Genomic DNA, 18517 nt, shown 5'->3' with positions numbered 1-18517 from the left:
AGGGAAGCGGCCTAACTTGTTAGGAGGAGGACGAAAATCCACACCCCTATCGTTTTCTACACGACATCGTACCGGAACGCTAAATCGCTTGGCGGTACGTCTTTGTAGGTAGGCTGGTAACTAGCCAGACCTGGGCCAATTAAGAAAACTTCAACTGGCCCAGCTGGGGATCGAACCTAGGACCTCGGTCTTGTAAATCCACCGCGTATACTACTGCGCCACGGAGGTCGTCGAAATTTAGCAGGATTAACAGTATCGATATCGGCGTTCTCTAAAAAGCGACAACACTATGGAAATATTGGGCGGGCAATCGCCGGGCCGGGCGGGGGAAAAGTCGATACCCACTCGTGTCATTACACGATGCAAACTGCACAATAATTAATAGTAACACAATACCACTAATATAGTACGAGTATCGAGGACCTTTCGAAGTTGAAGGCCACTGTTAAGGAGCTTTTCTGGAGAAGTTACTCAAACATGTTTGTTGAAACTTTTTTATACTTGGGTATTTTGTCTGGAGGCACGGACCGGTCGTGACCAGTTGCAACCCTAATGGCAAAGACGTACCGCCAAGTGATTTAGCGTTCCGGTACAATGTCGCATAGAAACCGTCAGAGATAAGAGAGGTAGATTAAACTTGTACCACTTGCAAGCTTGCTTCCATCTTAGCATCATCACTTAATATCAAGTGAGGTCGCAGTCAAAAGCTGATTTGTGATTTATAAAAAAATATCTACAGTATATTAAAAAAATAAATTAATTTAAAGGCATAAATGCGAAAGGTCATTCATCACGAAATCTCAAGTACGCTTAACTTACAAATATGAAATTTGGCAGGAAGGTAGTTTATAGTTAGTAGGTATCCGCTAAGAACGGATTTTGCGATAGGGCCGGATTAAAGAAGTCTAAAGGCTCTCGCAAGTTTGTATGAATGTCCTTCATTTTGTATACTAACTTGTTTATTAAGAAGGTAGTTTATAGTTCGCAGACGTCCTTTACAAATCAATTTTGCTACAGGGCCGGATTAAGGAGGTCTAAAGGTACTCGTAAGCATGTATGAAAGTCCTTCATCTTTCACGCTACAAACTTGAAATTTGGCAGGAAGCTAGTATCCAAAATTCAGCTTTCTCGGTTAATTTGCATTCCAAATATAAGAGTTTTTAAAGTAGGTAACTGGACTTATACAAAATCTAGGCAACCCTACAGTTGTGCCAGCTTGAGAGCAGGCAACCTATGTGTTTTCAGTTCTATTTAGTATATTATTTTACCTAGTGAATGATTGTTTTTAAATAACTGATGAGAGAAGTTGACCAAAGATTTTCAGTTATAAATTTAATATTTTTTATTGTTTGGCCTCAATAAAACTAGGCAATCTATGTGCATTGAGTCAAGGTGAATATTGTCTATTATGAATATTCACTATTAAATAGAAGATGAGGGTATATATTTCTAATGTCGATTCTAGTACCATGATGAACGATAAGTAAAAAATGTAAGAGATAAGACCTTAATTGTAGAGCGTACAAAAACAAACGAAATAGTATCAAATCAAAATGTTCGTATCTCAGCGGAATACCGAGTTAATGTAAAAAAACTGAACTTATAATAAATATTTTTTCAGCGTGGCGGAAAATGTAAACAGATGAGGGAAGTTGGCCAAAAATTAAAAAAAAAAATTTGTTTGGTCACGATTTATCTAGGCAACCTATGTTTGTGCAATTAGTCGATGTGAATAATATCTATCTTATATTTCTAATCACAATTGAATAATAGATGAGGCTATATATTTCTAATAACGGATCTTAGACCATCAAGAATTAAAATTATCATTCAATTCCTTAGAAATTCGCGTTTACGTTACGTGACAGTAACAGTATCAAACTTTCATATTAGGTCCATGCTCCAGTCGCAAAACACTTAGTGACGGACAACAACGTGACAATATCCCTCTCTAGTTCGATCTTTATCGGTCTTTTTCGAAGTAGGGACACTAAAAAAATATAATTTATATACAGGAACACATAAAAGGGAACAAAAAATATTGATAATGGTGATGAACTTTCGACGAAAAATAAAATTTGGTGAGTTTTCATTGGTTTTCATTATTTAAGAGCTAAAAGTTATTTTTATGGTTTTCATACAAACAATGGATTTGTGTTCTTCAGATTTTGTTTTGAAATTTGCCGCCAAAGGCAAAATGACGGACCACAGACCTAAAATAAGATCAGAAAAAATCATGTCAGAAAAATATAGCCTATGATATGTGTTATCGTATTGTAGTAATTATTTAAATATTTGTTAAATTAAATAGTTTATAATATTATAATAGGACTATTTTTACTCTATTTAATGACTACTTTTGTCTATGGTCTTGTCGCGGGCTCGAAGCCAAAACCGCATTAGTTATGGTAAAAAACATAAAAAAATTTAAAAAGTAGCAAGCCGACAAGGAGGTTGTTGAGTTAATTTAAATTAAAAAGCAATTTTAGAAACATTTAACATTGGTGATATTATTATTTAATAAAGAAGTATTATAAAACATTATCTTCTAAAATTAGATTTTGAGATAAATTCGAAAATTGACTAGATACGGTAAGTAATAATTAATTTCTTTTCTTTGTATCCTATCCATGTCATGCATGCAATAATGACGTAGCCAATGCATTTTGAAAAGTGCATTTTCTCTCTGATATTTCTGTTTAAAAATGCTTTCGTGATTAGGCATCCATTCATAAATAAACTTAACAATTAGAATTAACTCTTCTAAAGCGTTGAGATCAACACGTGGTAAATACACTTTCGAATTTTAATTCGCAAATGTGAACTTGACCGTTAAATTATCATAGGTACCGGTTTTTGTTTTTGTGTAATGCACAGGATCTGCAAATATAACGGTATAATGAAATAAATTTAACTGCGCTAAAATAATACAGGTAGGTATTTGTTGATATTATTTTAACTTGGGGTATGATTTTTCTATCTAACTTGCAAGTTTAATTTAACTTTAAATATCTTGCAGTATGAATTTTAACCGACTTCAAAAACGGAGGAGGTTTCTCAATTCGACCGTATATGTATATTTTTTTTTGCGATAGGGTCAGGGTTTCTATAATGTTAGATTGTACATGAGTTTTAAAAGCAATGCTTTAGATTGGCAGGTATAGTACAGTGCATTGTAAGAGAATCCTCAATAACTTCACAGTCCAAAGGGCCAGAATCAATATTAAGAGGTCTTTTCCATCCATTTGACTATCATTGTACCCTCAGCTAACAGTCTTGACTAGTGACTTTATTATTTTGGTCATTGCAATAGATAAAACAGAATACATGCTTTCATAAAATAATTTTTAATAGATGGCTGAAGCAGTAGAAGAAGTCCCATTGTCACCGGAGGAAATGTTGGCAGCTGGTCGCAGACACCTCGCAGTGAGGGACTATACCTCAGCTGTGGAGACACTGGCCAAGGTCTGTGAGAATCTGGCCAAGGCACATGGAGACGTTGCTGATGAGTGTGCCGAAGCTTACTTGTGGTGAGTATGTTATATCATAAAACATTAAACAAAGTGTTACACTTCATCTCAGGCTTAAGTTAGCTGTTGCTGCGACACGTCATCTTGGGTTAAAATTAGCTTTTTTTTTATTCTTTACAAGTTAGCCGTAGACTTCAATCTCACCTGATGGTAAGTGATGATGCAATCTAAGATTGAAGCGGGCTAACTTGTTAGGAGGAGGGTGAAAATCCACACACCTTTCGGTTTCTACACGGCATCATACCGGAACGCTAAATTGCTTGGCGATACGTCTTTGCCGGTAGGGTGGTAACTAGCCACGGCGGAAGCCTCCCACCAGCCAGACCTAGACCAATTAAGGAAATCTCAACCGGCCCAGCCGGGGATCAAACCCAGGACCTCCGTCTTGTAAATCCACCGCTCATACCACTGCACCACGGAGGCCATCAAATATTAAGCCGCTCTGGGTGTTTCTGCTGCAGATAGTTTGTAACGTACTCAACAATTTATACTATTAGATATGTTACAGCCTATAGAATCACTGCACAAAGTAATCCAAATTTAGCTACTTCACAGCGCACAAATTCACAATTTTGTGAATACTTACATTATATATAGTTTTTACACTTCTTAAACACTTAACTCAACATTGTAAACAATATTTGTGTTGTTCCATTGTTTACCATGTCACTAAATTAAATTAAGACAATTAGGAACTTTGGTTGCCACTCTTTCTATGCAACACATGTCATATCTAATACTTAGTATAAAATCTTTGAAAGTACTTTAAAATCAAGACAACTGCAGGTAGGTAGGTGATGCCCTGCTGCTGTGACCCCCTACATATCCACTGATACCTAAAACTTTGCATTGCACATCTTAGCTCTCAATGTTGTAAAACATTATAAAATTGTATCATAAATCCTCAGTTCTTGACCTTGGTGAAACATACTATTATATAAACTTATTTTTGTAATTTTTCATCCAGAAATTATTATATTTACAGTGGTATTCATAGACGTTATAGGGGCACCCCAGGGGATCATTCACATGCTGTGTCAAATTCTCAAACAAATAGAGGTTAAATTTGTCACTCAGCGGCTAAATGATCCCCTGCCCCTACAACTTCTATGAATTCCACTGTTAAACTTCATACATCTTCTCTAGGTATGGAAAAGCCCTGCTAGGACTGTCGAGAGAAGAAAATGGTGTACTTGGGGATGGAGTGCCGGGAGGTAATGAAGAAGATAACGAAGGTGGGATATCACTTCTTATATTTCTTAAAACATGTTACTTGAAACTACAAATTTGAAATTTAACCACTTTATGTCAGCTGAAAAACTGATTAGTTTGTTTATTGTAATGTTAGAGATATCACTTACATTGCTGTTACTAAATTAATAATAAATAAATAAATATACTTAAACAATACACATCACTATTTATTTATTTTACTAAATTAAGCAGGGTGATATTTTTATTATATAATCTAAAAAAAAAGAACTTTGCTTTAATATAGCTGTACAATCAATTAAAAGAAATAAATCATGGTTTTGAATGAAACACAATAATATGTTGGTGGGCTTCACTGTTGAATTAGGTATATTATGTATATAATGATCAATGAACACACACAACATGATCATGTTTCAAACAATATGTGTTTTAATGTTGACAACAAACATTTTACCCCTAAAGTTGTGTTATGTAAATAATGATCAATAAACACACACAACATGATCATGTTAAAAAAAATCTCTAGCAAAACAATATGTGTTTTGATTTTGACAATCATCTTAAAGTTGTTTTGTTTCAATACACAAGTTAATATCTGAATGATTCACAAACACTTGATGGATTTGACCATTTGAAAATAAATTCCTTGTGTGACTTTCGTTGTTCAAATTCAAAATTGATTTATTTCAAGAGTTTACAAGTACTTTTGAAATGTATTATTATGTTACTTATCATCTCAATTTACTTATCCCATGTTATCCTCTAGAAGAGAATGCAGAAGATGACGCTGAAGATGATGGCGAAAGTGCAGACACAGAACAAAATGGAGTTGTGGAGGAAAAAGAAGTTGAAGTAGACAAGAAAGAAGGTGAAGCAGACAAGAAAGAAGGTGAAGAAGACAAGAAAGAAGGCAAAGTAGAAGAGGAAAAGAATGAACCTGAATCAACCACAAAAGAAGATGAACCCGGTGCTAGTACTGCAGAAGCCGATGTATCAATGGCAGAAGAGAAACCAGTATGTATTTTTAATAAAGTCTGACAGACTTTTGTTATGCAGACTAAATAAACACCTTCAGTTTTAATAGCACAATTTTAACTGTACAGTTTTATTGTAATCATTAGAGAAAACTGTACAGTAAAAACTGACGGATAGTATGTATGGACAATTTAACTGAACAGTTTCACAGTTCAGTTAAAACTGCAGGTCAATGGCACTGGTTATTTTATTGTGGATATCACTTGCTTCTATAGAATAGTTTTTTATTGTCAGTATCTTGTCACCAGGGACCATCAAACGGTGAAGCCGACGAGTCTATTGCCAACTTGGACAATGAAGATGATGTGGACAACTTACAATTGGCCTGGGAGATGCTAGGTGAGTACTTCTTGAATTGTTTTACTTGCAATATATCTTATCCATGTGGCTTGAGACCACAAGGTCTTCTGAAGTTTGACACTAATCATTTTTCAGAAATTCTGAGTCCAGAGTTGGGAATTTTGTGGTTTTACAACCTGTCGCTCATTGCACAGCCTTGCCCTACAGTGGACAATTAAAAATATGCTAATAATCATAAAGAATGTTGTTTTTTTATTGTTAAATTAGCTTTATGGTTCTCATCTGTAGCTCTTTTGAGCCTTGTTATTTCATAAGGCCCACTTCCTCCCACAGATCTCAACTCTTCAACATACACTCTTTCTCGTACCACCACAGAATATACTCATGCACACACACATACTCCCACACGCACACACACACACACTGGCACACACACACACACTGGCACACACACACATACGTGCACACGGAAACAGTGTTGTACATAATTATGTCATTTGTGTCTTGGCTGATTAGCAGGGCACCTAGTAATACAGGCTTCTACTTAGTACAGGGGCAATTGCAGCTTGTACGTAATACATTATTTTTTTTCTTTATTCTTTCCCATGAGGAAAAGGCAAACATATTACACAGTCGTCGTCATCAACCCATATTTGGCTCACTGCTGAGCTCGAGTCTCCTCTCAGAATGAGTGGGGTTAGGCCAATAGTCTACCACGCTGGCCCAATGCGGATTGGCAGACTTTATACACGCGAGAATTAAGATAATTCTCTGGTTTGCAGGTTTCCTCACGATGTTTTCCTTCACCGATTGAGACACGTGATATTTAATTTCTTAAAATGAACACAACTGAAAAGTTGGAGGTGCACACCCCAGACCGGATTCGAACCCACACCGTCCGGAATTGGAGGCAGAGGTCATATCCACTGAGCTATCACGGCTCACACACATTACACAGTACAGCCATCATTTTATATCATTTAATCCATGTATTCAGTTTTACTATCGGAATGCAACCATGTCTTTAGTGTCAAATATTCAATTTATTTGTTAATCAAAAATGGAAGCGGTGGAAATCACTGGAGGAGGCCTATGCCGAAAGGCACACACAAGGCATGTTAAGAGACATTCTTTAAAAAAAAAAATTAAAACAAAATGTAATGTATACACAGAATAAAGGGCTTATTATTATTATTATATTTGTTAATACTTAGTTAACGAATAAACGTTTATTAATTTTTTTTTTTCATTATTTCAGATCTGTCTCGCAGCATCCTGCAGAAGCGCGCGGAGGCGGGCGCAGACGCGGCGCGCGCACTGCTCGCGGAGGTCCACCTTGCGCTCGGAGAAGTTGCTTTGGAAAGCGAGACGTATGACAAGGCTGTCGTTGACATGGGTTAGTTTTTTGAGTGTTCAGTTACATTTAACAATAGGGATGATGACAGTTTTTTAAATTGTACATAAATTAAGAGTGCTAATAGTAAAGCAATTTTGTAAAAGGAACAGAGTATCTGCGATCATTACTTTCGGAGCTACAGGGATTTAAAAGGCCAGAAAAACGCTCCATACAAAATGTTACGTAAGAATTAATGACGTCGTAGGTACATAATGATCGTTAGATTTGTATGGGCGTTCAAACAAAATTATTAATATCTTTGTTATTTGTGCGTTTATGTTTATAGTTCATATATTAAAAATTGTCACATTTAATGTAAGGAAGCTAAAACTGTATGAATTTTCATCTAATTACTATAAAAGATTTTTTTTTTTATGTATAAATTAGTTAACATTTACCCAAAATCAACTAACAGGTATAGCAATATATGTTAATTGTTAGCCCGCACATCTTATCATCATCTACAAGTTAAGTCCTTGACTACAATCTCACCTGTAAATACTTATCGAGGAAGGCTATAGGCTATATGTATATATATATCCCCGTATTCCTACGAGAACGGGAACCACACAGGTGAAATCGCGCGCCGTCTGCTATAAATAAACATAGTTAAAGAAGTTTCATCATTATTAATTTAGTGGTTTTGAACTTTGTCCTATGTACTAGCCTTCCTCGATAAATGTGCTATCTAACACTGAAATAATTTTTCAAATCGAACCAGTAGTTCCACAGATTAGCGAGTTCAAACAAACAAACAAACTCTATAGCTTTATAATATTAGTATAGATTAATATACAGTGACACATAATTTAGAAGTTTTACTGAGTGTTTTTTTTTATTATTTCTAGTGAGCTGCCTGGATATACAGAAAGAGTTGTACAAGAGTGATGATCGACGTATTGCTGAAACTCATTATCATATTGGTAAGATTTCATTGCTTGTTTATTGATACTTATATATTTTGACGGCCTCCGTGGCGCAGTAGTATACATGGTGGATTTAACAGACAGAGGTCCTGGGTTTGTTCACCGGCTGGGCCGATTGAGGTTTTCTTAATTGGTCCAGGTCTGGCTGGTGGGAGGCTTTGGCTGTGGTTACCACCCTACCGGCAAAGACGACCGAAACCGAAGGAGGTGTGGATTTTCATCCTCCTCAAGTTAGCCTGCTTCCATCTTAGATTGCATCATCACTTACCATCATAAAAAAAAAACTATAATCTGAACACTTAAAATAATCTGAAAGACGAATCTCCTCATTACTGGTTTACACAGAGAAACTCCAAGCGTAGCTCTTACCATCTCCTTTAGAAAACTATTGTCTTCCACTGAGGAATTTTGGATGTAAGTCGTTAAACTCTTACTAAAAATTGGACCTACCGGAATGGACTTTTAATTATTATTTGTTATTACCACCAAAATATTTATTTATTGGTCTATGATAATGAAATTTATTTGTTACAGGCATCGCCAACTCACTGGCAACCAACTTTGAGGATGCGATAACACATTTCAAAAATGCTGCGAACATTCTGGAAACTCGCATCAAAACCTTGGAAAACCCGAGCAGTGTTACAGACGATGCAACTGTCAAGAAATACTCCAACTCGGACCCGTTGTACACAGTGGAAGGGGAGATTAAAGAGTTGAAGGAGCTGCTGCCGGAGATACAGGAGAAGATCCAGGATATGATGGACTACAAGACAGAGGTAAGAGTGTGCGATTGTGTTGAGGCAACTCGGAGTATGCTGAGGAATATGATGCTTAAGGAGAGGAACCATTGTCACGTGTCTATTGAGGTTTAGGCTGTTTTTAATGCTAGTGATTTGTTAACATGCTGTGTGTTACGAGATTTTAACTTCCAATGATTGTTGCACAGTTATTATCAACTGATTGAATTGTAATTACCCGTACTTGTTTTGTTTATAACAATTCAGAGTTAGCTAGTTTGTTACGTCATTGTGAATCCAATATGACAGACTCAAAGAAAGGTGGAGTTCACATTGAGGCCACAGAATAAAGAATAATACAGAATAAGTCTATACAAGCAAGTGGTAAGGCCGGTGAAACCCATAAAATGAAACAAATGTGTGAACAGTTGAAATATGGTTCTCAAATAATATTGAAAATTACTGATGCTTTGTGTCATACTGACTCGAGAATGTATTCGTTTTTGAATTTGTATTTGGAACAGCATTTAGAAAATAAATAGTGTAATCAATTTTTGTCATTAATATGGTAACCCTGTGAACTGTCATACACTTAAGACTGCAACTACCTTGATACTTGATAATAATTGATATTTTGTTCTATACATAGGTAATATTATGTTCTTATTTTAAATAAAATGATCTGTTCGGAAAATAAATAAATACACATCACTATCTAGCCCCAAAGTAAGCATACAGAGTAGCTTGTGTTATAGGTGCTAAGATAGTTGATATTATAATATTAATATACAATTATATACTACATATAAATACTTAAATAAGTATAATATAATGTATAAATACACACAGACACTGGAAAACACCCATGCTCATCACACAAATATTTTTCAGTTGTGGGAATCGAACCCATTAACCCAAAATAACATTATTATCTAATATAAATAAATTAATAAATACATTTGGAAAATACATTACTATCTAGCCCCGAGCTTCATGTTATGGGCACTAAGATAGCTGATTTCTGCTGTTGATTATTAAATTTAAAAGAAAGTAATTATCAACTAAAAATAATGATATTTATTGCAATTTGTCTGGTAATTATCCAAATTTCCACTATGATTTTAATAATCTGCTTAAACTATCAATAATAATTGGTTGCTCTATAATGACAGATCTTTGTGATTATGATAGTAGCGGTGTTGCCATACAGCGAGTTTTATAAGATCCATTTTTAGTAACTTCTACTCTTATAGGTCACACTATATAGCTTAGCAAGTTCGTTGATGAATCTCCTATGATATGCGGGCGACGGGGGGAAAGTCTGTCGTGGTGGTGGAATGAGGTGCATCAGTCGTGGGTTTTTCATTCATCGCTACACACATACAGCGGCATGTTAACAATTTATATTCTTCATGTTCTACAGAGGCCAAAACCTGCTAAAGACTTGTACTGATTATTACTTAGATCATTGAATAAAATAATAATCTCTAATATACCCAGTTTAAAAATCTACATTTTACAATTAATTATAATTAAACCTAAAATAAAGCACAGCTTTATGGTTAACAAGTTTGAGCCATTCCAATTAGCAATAAGTGTAATAAAAACATTTTAGTGTATTTTAATGTGTATGTAGTTCCTAAATTCTAAAGTTGCCAAAATTAACTTAAACAATCATGTGATACTATTGAAATTTGACTGTCAAAACCAGTATTAAAGTTAGTTAGACTTAAGTGCCTTATAGAATCTCAATTTGCATTTTAAAATGGTACGAGATCCGGCATAAGGGATATATACCCTCATCTGTTATTTATTTGGGACTAGAGGACGCCCGCGACTTCGTCGGCGTGAAACTCGATGTGAACTTTCAACTACCCCTATCCTACCCCTACCCTACCCCTACCCCTACTCCTACCCTACCCCTAACCTATCCTTACCCTACACCTACCTTTCTGGTTGATTTTTTACACCTTGTGTCCGAAAAACCCAAATATCTTACAGAATCCTATTTTTTTCCAAAATAAAATTAAGCCTATGTTACTTGTGGATAATGTAGCTTTCGAATGGTGAAAGAATTTTTAAAATCGGTCCAGTAGTTTTTAAACTTATTCACTACAAACAAACAAAGTTTTCCTCTTTATAATATTAGTATAGATAAGAAATAAATGCTAGAAAATATTCACATTGAGACAATGCAATTTATTTAATCTCCTTTCCTCATTGGTTAGTTAAAAAAAAATTGTACACTAGTTAATAGAATATACCTAAAAAAAGTAAAGATTGCCTGCTTTGACACTGCTACTGTGGGGTTGCCAGATATAAACAGTTGAGTAATGTTATTTATAACACATTAGCTCGTAAAGTATATCTTATTTCACCAATTTCAATATCGTAATGTATCTCATTACGCACATGTGAAAAATCTTAGCAAAGAATTTTCATGTCAGAAAGGTGCTCAACATCTATACTAATATTATAAAAAGGAAATGTTTGTTTATATGTTTGTATGTTTGTTTGTGATGAATAGGCTCAAAAACTACTGGACCGATTTTAAAAATTCTTTCACCATTCGTAAGCTACATTATCCACAAGTAACAGGTGTAATAAATGGATGTCGGAAGATATGATGATGATGTCTGGAATCTTGATTAAAACAGCCTCTTGATAAATAAAAAAATCAACCAGAAATGTTACTTATTTTGCTGCCTAAAATATAAAAGATAGAACCATAAAATGTTCTAAATAATTGTAGATCTTATAAATCTTTACAAAAAAGTCCGCGACACACTATACCTATCTATGTAGAGTGAGGCACAACAACTATTTTTTTATTTAAAAATTTTGATTTTTTTTGGACTTTATTTAAACGCATTTATTTAACTCATGCTATTAATCTTTAAAGCGGACGAAGTCGCGGGCGTCCGCTAGTTTTATGAATAAAATTAACTTTGTGAGATTTGAGAGATAAAATAAATAAACATTCTTTCATTTTAATAATTTTGACAATAAATGACAATCATTTATAATTAGACACAAAGTATTAATTAATTCATAATGTACTATTATAAATCCTCATCAGTTATTTAGTCATCTAATATGTCAAATGAAAGCTTATTTTATATTTTATGCTTAATTTAACTGTATTAGGTTGCCTCTGATCTAGTTCATAGTTTCCTAGATTTTATAAGAAAAATATGTTTGGCCACAATTTAACTATGCAACCTATTTGCAATGTGTCACTGTGAACATTATATCTATCGTTTATTTTTTATCACTAATGAATAACAGATGAGGGTATATATTTCTAATGCCGGATCTTAAACTATAATATGATACTCATAGTTTTGTAAGTTGTCTTTTAATTAAGTTAGTAGTTTAAACCCACTTGACACTTGGATATTTTGTTAATTTATAACTATAAATATAAATAAAAATCTTAGTAATTAAAACATTGTTAGATTTTTAAGTAAAGTTTCACATTCATGTTTTTCATGCAAAATAATACTATAAAAGTATTTGTTTTATTACTACTTTTTTATCTGTGTTGTTTTGTCAACTGTAAATTTAAAAATTTCGTTAATTAAAATATTGTTAGATTTAGATACTTAGCTAATGTTTCAAAGGCATGACTTTCATGTAGGGAAAAATAATTTTAAAACATTAAAACTTTTTTTTTTTTACATTCCTTAGTAATTATAGTAGCGGTGCTTAATCAGTCAAGTGGGTAGTAAACATTAGTTTTAAGAAACATTTTTACCACACGGCCATTTTTGTATCGCTTTACAATGTTTTTGAAATAAAATTGATCACAATTCAAATGTTGTGTTATTTCACATGCCCCCCATACATTAACGGCCATGTGGTAGAAATAATTGTTTTACTTTTTATGGCCTTTGATGTATTTTACCTATTTACAAGCTTTTATTTATATTTATCACTAGCGGTACCTTGTGGTTTCGCCCGCAAGTTACTCATCCTGTGAAAATATGAATGAGAATAAAAGGCAATCCTGAATTGTAATAAGGCTAGTTGACTCATATCAAATAATATATAAAATACTTGGAATAAGGGTTCCAAATATACCAATTTTCGTTAAAAATAGTAAAAGATTACTTTAGAAAGTTAAGTTAAAAATTTAGTTATTTATCTTTTTCTCCCCCATTTTGTGACGTAATGTGAACCTGAAGTTATAGTAAACATACACGTCAAACTAAAGAATGTCCGTTTTTTGCTTTAAATCGATAGCGTTTTATCTTAGTTATCCTGGAATCTCGTTAAATACAGAGATGAAAATGACTATACTTTACGATGTAAATATTATGAATCATGGTTTACAGATTATAGTAAAATAAAGCTAAAAGGCAAAAACTAGTATACAAAACTTGCTTCCCGCTTCACTTCACAATAACAACTTATGTTTTAAAAAACATCAGCTAGCCTATTATGGTCTAGTTAGAGATAGTAACTCTTAAACTCGCTGGACGACTTTAAAGACTCCTTGGAGTCCTTCAGAGGAAAAAGAGTCCTTTCAGGCTGATAAAATCATCATCGTCCTTATAATCATCATCATCATCATCATCATCATCATCATCATCATCATCATCATCACCATCATCATCATCATCATCACCACCATCACCACCATCATCATCATCATCATCAACATCATCATCATCATCATCATCATCACCATCATCATCATCATCATCACCACCATCGTCATCATCCTCCATCGATGATAAAATATCATCATCGATTGCGCTTTTCGGTGCAATCTTATCCAGTATCTTTTTTTTAATTCTTTGACAAGTTAGCCCTGGACTGCGATCTCACCAGTGAGGAATCGAAACAGTTGTGCAGTAGTGTCACTAGATGGCGCTGTTTCAATTCCTTGGATCGTAGGCACTCTGATGTTAAGTGACGATGAAGGAGAAATTGGCTTACCTACTTCGAAGCGGCGTGGGTAAATTCTACCCGCACCGACGTTTGCTACACGGCATCTCAGGACCCAAACGTCCATCGGCTCTTCGAACTACAACTACCAAAATCAACCTATTAACTACCATTTAGAAAGAAAGAAAGAAAAGTTCATTCAGAATACACATCATACAAAGAAAAGAGAGAAAAAAAAAACAATAAATTAAATACATTGCAACTTGCATGATGTGATCCCAAAAGGGTCTCCACTCAGCATATTGCTGTAACCGTGGGGACACCGCGCTGATCTTCCGTGGAGCCATTAAGGTGACGTTTGGACGGTATCGAGACGTGCGGAGCGCCTCTAACAAACATCGACAAATATTAAAAAGAGACAGAAACGTAAATTAAATACAAATATATTACAAGTAGAAAGGTTTACAAAAATAAGCTAATCTATATATATAAAAATAAATTGCTGTTCGTTAGTCTCGCTAAAACTCGAGAACGGCTTAACGGATTTATCTTATCTTGGTCTTGAAATGTTCGTGGAGGTATAGGGAAGGTTTAAAAGGTGAGAAAAAATCAAATAATTTCCGGGAAAACCCTAAAAACTGCCCTTTTCTATTTCCCATATAAACGTTTAAGAGTCAAGCGGTAGGAGTAGGGTAGGGGTAGAGGTATAGAAGGGTAGAGTAGGGATAGAGAATAAGTGCACTTATCTCAAAACGAAGCTTGACCGGGTCCGCTAGTTATAAATAACATAATAATTTGGTAAATAAATATTATAATAAACTAAACAAAACAAAGGACCCATTACTTACATGTTTTGAATTAAAAGATAGTGTTTTCTAATTTTGGTTTTAAAAGTGGTGGTTAATTTACGGTTTATAGTCATTTATAAACTTCATTACAGACGATAAAACGCGTACGCGAATCTCTATTCTCCAACGGCGAGTCGACAGTCTCCTCAGTGAACGGCGCCGGGTCGAGCAAGGCTGAACCCAAGCCAGCTGCCTCAGACATCTCCCATCTGATCAAGAGGAAGAGGAAGAATAGCACAGAGGAGTCGCCGGCACCCAAACGGGTTAACTCATGAATTAAATTAAGTACTTATTTGTTTTGTTGTATGTGAATTTTAATTTTTGATGAGTGTGTTAAGGACCCTTCAACGATCAAACTTCATCAAACCTGCTTGTGAAACAATATGATTGTATCTATCAGCGGCGAAGAGTCCAAGCAAACCGATTTCCGTCGGGTTATCTTTTAAAAATACCTCAGTGATATTTAAGCTATATAGAACGCATCAAAACTGAGGCCTATTAAACAACAACAGTTATTTAAACATCTATTCTAATATTATAAAGAGGAAAACTTTGTTTGTATGTTTGTTTGTTTGTTGTTTGTTTAATTGTAATGAATAGGCTCAAAAACTACTGGACCGATTTAAAAAATCTTTCACCATTCGAAAGCTACATTATCCACAAGTAACATAGGCTAGAGAGCTGTGATAGCCCAGTGGATATGACCTCTGCCTCCAATTCCGGAGGGTGTGGGTTCGAATCCGGTCCGGGGCATGCACCTCCAACTTTTCAGTTGTGTGCATTTTAAGAAATGAAATATCACGTGTCTCAATCGGTGAAGGAAAACATCGTGAGGAAACCTGCATACCAGAGAATTATCTTAATTCTCTGCGTGTGTGAAGTCTGCCAATCCGCATTGGGCCAGCGTGGTGGACTAATTGGCCTAACCCCTCTCATTCTGAAAGGAGACTCGAGCTCAGCAGTGAGCCGAATATGGGTTGATGACGAACATAGGCTAAATTTTATTTTGGAAAAAAATAGGGTTCCGTGAGATATTCAGGTTTTTTTGAAGTGTAAAAAATCAACCAGAAAAGTAGGGTAGGGGTAAGTAGGAATAGAGTAGGGGTAGTTGAAAGTTTACATCGAGTTTCACGCGGACGAAGTCGCGGGCGTCGGCTATATAATATATAAATATTGTCTTCAATGTCGAAATGTGTGTTAAAATGAATAATTTTTTATATGATGATGCATAAAAATATATAATGTAAGTAAACAAGTAATATAAATAAGTGGAATCGCTAAATTTGGATCACTTAGTATAAAACAATAATTGGAATACCTACATAGATATTCATTGTTGTAATGAATATGTATGGAAATATGAGAAACCGGTGTTTGTATCACGCTGTATGAATTTCCTTTTCCTTGGGCTTCAGCTTACTTTCATTTAAATGCCATCCTTCGCCACTGGTATCTACGTACTCGTATGTATTGTATTCAACGAGAGGCTCTGTTTGAAGCGTTTGGAAAATTCAATTTTGAAAATGCAAGTTTGCCAAAAATGTTCGTTTTATGATGGATCTTTAATCGTTAACTGGGTGCCTTAGTTACAATATTGTATTTCTTAGGTTATTTATTAAAAATTAAAATTGAAACTGAAAAGCCTCGATTATCTACACATTTAACTGAGGGTTACTTGTTTTGAAGTAATAGAAATGTAATAAATATAGAAATAAATTCTGGAAAGTTCTGGGAGTTTCAAGCAGCCCTAAAAACGACATAGTCACGCCCAATAAGCTAAGTTAGAGTCTGAATGTGAACTAACTTATGATAAACCCTTTCCAGTGGGTATTTTATGATGAAATATAGCCTATGTTTCTCGCTGATAATCTAGCTCATGGTAAAATATTTTTTAAAATTGTAGTACGTTTTCGAAACAAACAATAAATCAGAAATTGACTTTAAATAAATGAGCTTGATTGATATTTCACTGTTTCGTCAGGAATTCAATTGTAATGATAATATTATGAATTCAAAGTCAAATTAATTTTATATAATAAATACTTATATAAAATATTAATTTATATCGTCTATAAATAATTCTTCTTATATATATAAAAACAATTGCGATAGAATTTAAAATCCAATTCTTTTGCGCAAGCGAAATTGTTTTTAATGAATAAAATTTTGCGCTGTAAAATATTGAAAGAAATCAACAGTGGCAGTAACAAGTTTAATTTACAATAATTACTATAAGGATAAATAGTTAAGGTTAGACGTAAGATACTGATTTTTCATAATAATTTGTTTAATAAACTATCTTTTACTATTTTACAATTTTTTTTATTCTTTACAAATTAGCCCTTGACTACAATCTCACCTGATGGTAAGTGATGATGCAGTCTAAGATGGAAGCGGGCTAAAACGTTAGGAGGAGGATGAAAATCCACACCCCTTTCGGTTTCTACACGGCATCGTACCGGAACGCTAAATCGCTTGGCGGTACGTCTTTGCCGGAAGGGTGGTAACTAGCCACGGCCGAAGCCTCCCCCAGCCAGACCTGGACAAATTAAGAAAATCTCAATCTGCCCAGCCCGGGATCGAACCCAGGACCTCCGTCTTATAAATCCACCGCGCATACCACTGCGCCACGGAGGCCGTCAAAAAAAAACTTTTTTAATTAATTTATTTAACTAGGTAATTTTAGAATTTAAACTATCGTGAGTGTTATTCATATTAAATGATTATGAAACACGGCTAAAACTCACGTGATATTACGTCGGAGTATGCCCGACTAGTTTCGAACCCATACGGGGCCCTTAGTCATGAGCTGGTTCTTGCATCGCGGCACGATCCAAACTGCGAAGCGGCTGCGCGACGCGCTGCTGCACGCATTGCGCGCGCGGAGAGGGGTTGAGTGGTGGGGAGTGAAGGTTCCGTTACACTCTCCGACGGTTCATTAATGTCATCTTCATTAGACTCGTCTTCTTGTAAGCAAACCGAACTAATGCTATCTTGTTCCAAGTTTGTTGTATGTGACAATGAAAGAAATAGCGGTTTCCACGCTGTGGGCAGCAACCATCCATGATCCCGATTAAAATTCGGGTGACGACTAATTTCTATCGCTTCACGTATCTTACGAGGTACTAGAAACTTTTCCCTTGACAATACAGAAGCCTTATCAAAACGGATATAATGAGTCGTACCCGAAGCTAGAACATGCTCGGCTATTGCTGAACCGTCCGTGTCCACATTCTTCATGCTCCGTATGTGTTCTTTTACCCTTGTGGTGATGTTACGGCGAGTCTCACCGATGTATGATCTACCACAGTCACACGGAATCTTGTACACCCCGGGCACGTTCAGCGGATCCCTATCCTTAGGCGATCGCAGTATACTCTTCACCAGTGCAGGTGGACGAAACCGCGTCACTATGTCAAATCTCCGTCGGAGATAGTGGCTGATTTTGTCCGTCACGCCCTTCACATATGTTAAGTACACTGGAGACCGGTTCACACAGGACGGTTTCCGCCTAGTTGTTGTTTGTGCCCATCTGGAACTCTGACGCCAACTATAGCCATTGTTCTCCAGCGCCTGTCTCACCACTCTTAGTTCGCACTCAATATAGGGTGGGTCACAAAGACTTAGGGCTCGA

At 35.3% G+C, this 18517-nt stretch overlaps 1 protein-coding gene across 2 annotated transcripts; it reads left to right on the top strand.

Moving 5' to 3' along the window:
• Positions 1-2429: 2429 nt before the first annotated feature.
• Positions 2430-17193, top strand: LOC112056815 (nuclear autoantigenic sperm protein). Of its 2 annotated transcripts, none has more exons than XM_052884224.1 (9): positions 2430-2592; positions 3355-3530; positions 4677-4765; positions 5512-5759; positions 6029-6119; positions 7339-7476; positions 8325-8399; positions 8937-9181; positions 14976-17193. In XM_052884224.1, the coding sequence occupies exons 2-9, from the start codon at positions 3355-3357 to the stop codon at positions 15156-15158; spliced, it is 1245 nt and encodes a 414-aa protein (XP_052740184.1). In that variant the 5' UTR covers positions 2430-2592; the 3' UTR covers positions 15159-17193. The 2 variants fall into 2 exon arrangements, with proteins under 2 accessions (XP_052740184.1, XP_052740185.1); XM_052884225.1 differs by lacking the exon at positions 2430-2592 and adding an exon at positions 2813-2933.
• The last annotated feature ends 1324 nt before the right edge of the window (positions 17194-18517 follow it).

This window comes from Bicyclus anynana, chromosome 11 (assembly GCF_947172395.1).
Source record: "Bicyclus anynana chromosome 11, ilBicAnyn1.1, whole genome shotgun sequence".
Lineage (NCBI taxonomy): Eukaryota > Metazoa > Arthropoda > Insecta > Lepidoptera > Nymphalidae > Bicyclus > Bicyclus anynana.
The sequence above is the reverse complement of the archived record's forward strand: the minus strand, read 5'-3'. Positions and strand labels throughout refer to the sequence as shown.

Excerpts from the sequence above, each read along its gene's own strand:
- LOC112056815 (XM_052884224.1), top strand. The coding sequence starts at position 3,355 with ATGGCTGAAGCAGTAGAAGAAGTCCCATTGTCACCGGAGGAAATGTTG. Across the intron at positions 4,766-5,511 it reads TAATGAAGAAGATAACGAAG|AAGAGAATGCAGAAGATGAC; the intron begins GTGGGATATCAC and ends GTTATCCTCTAG. Across the intron at positions 6,120-7,338 it reads ATTGGCCTGGGAGATGCTAG|ATCTGTCTCGCAGCATCCTG; the intron begins GTGAGTACTTCT and ends TCATTATTTCAG.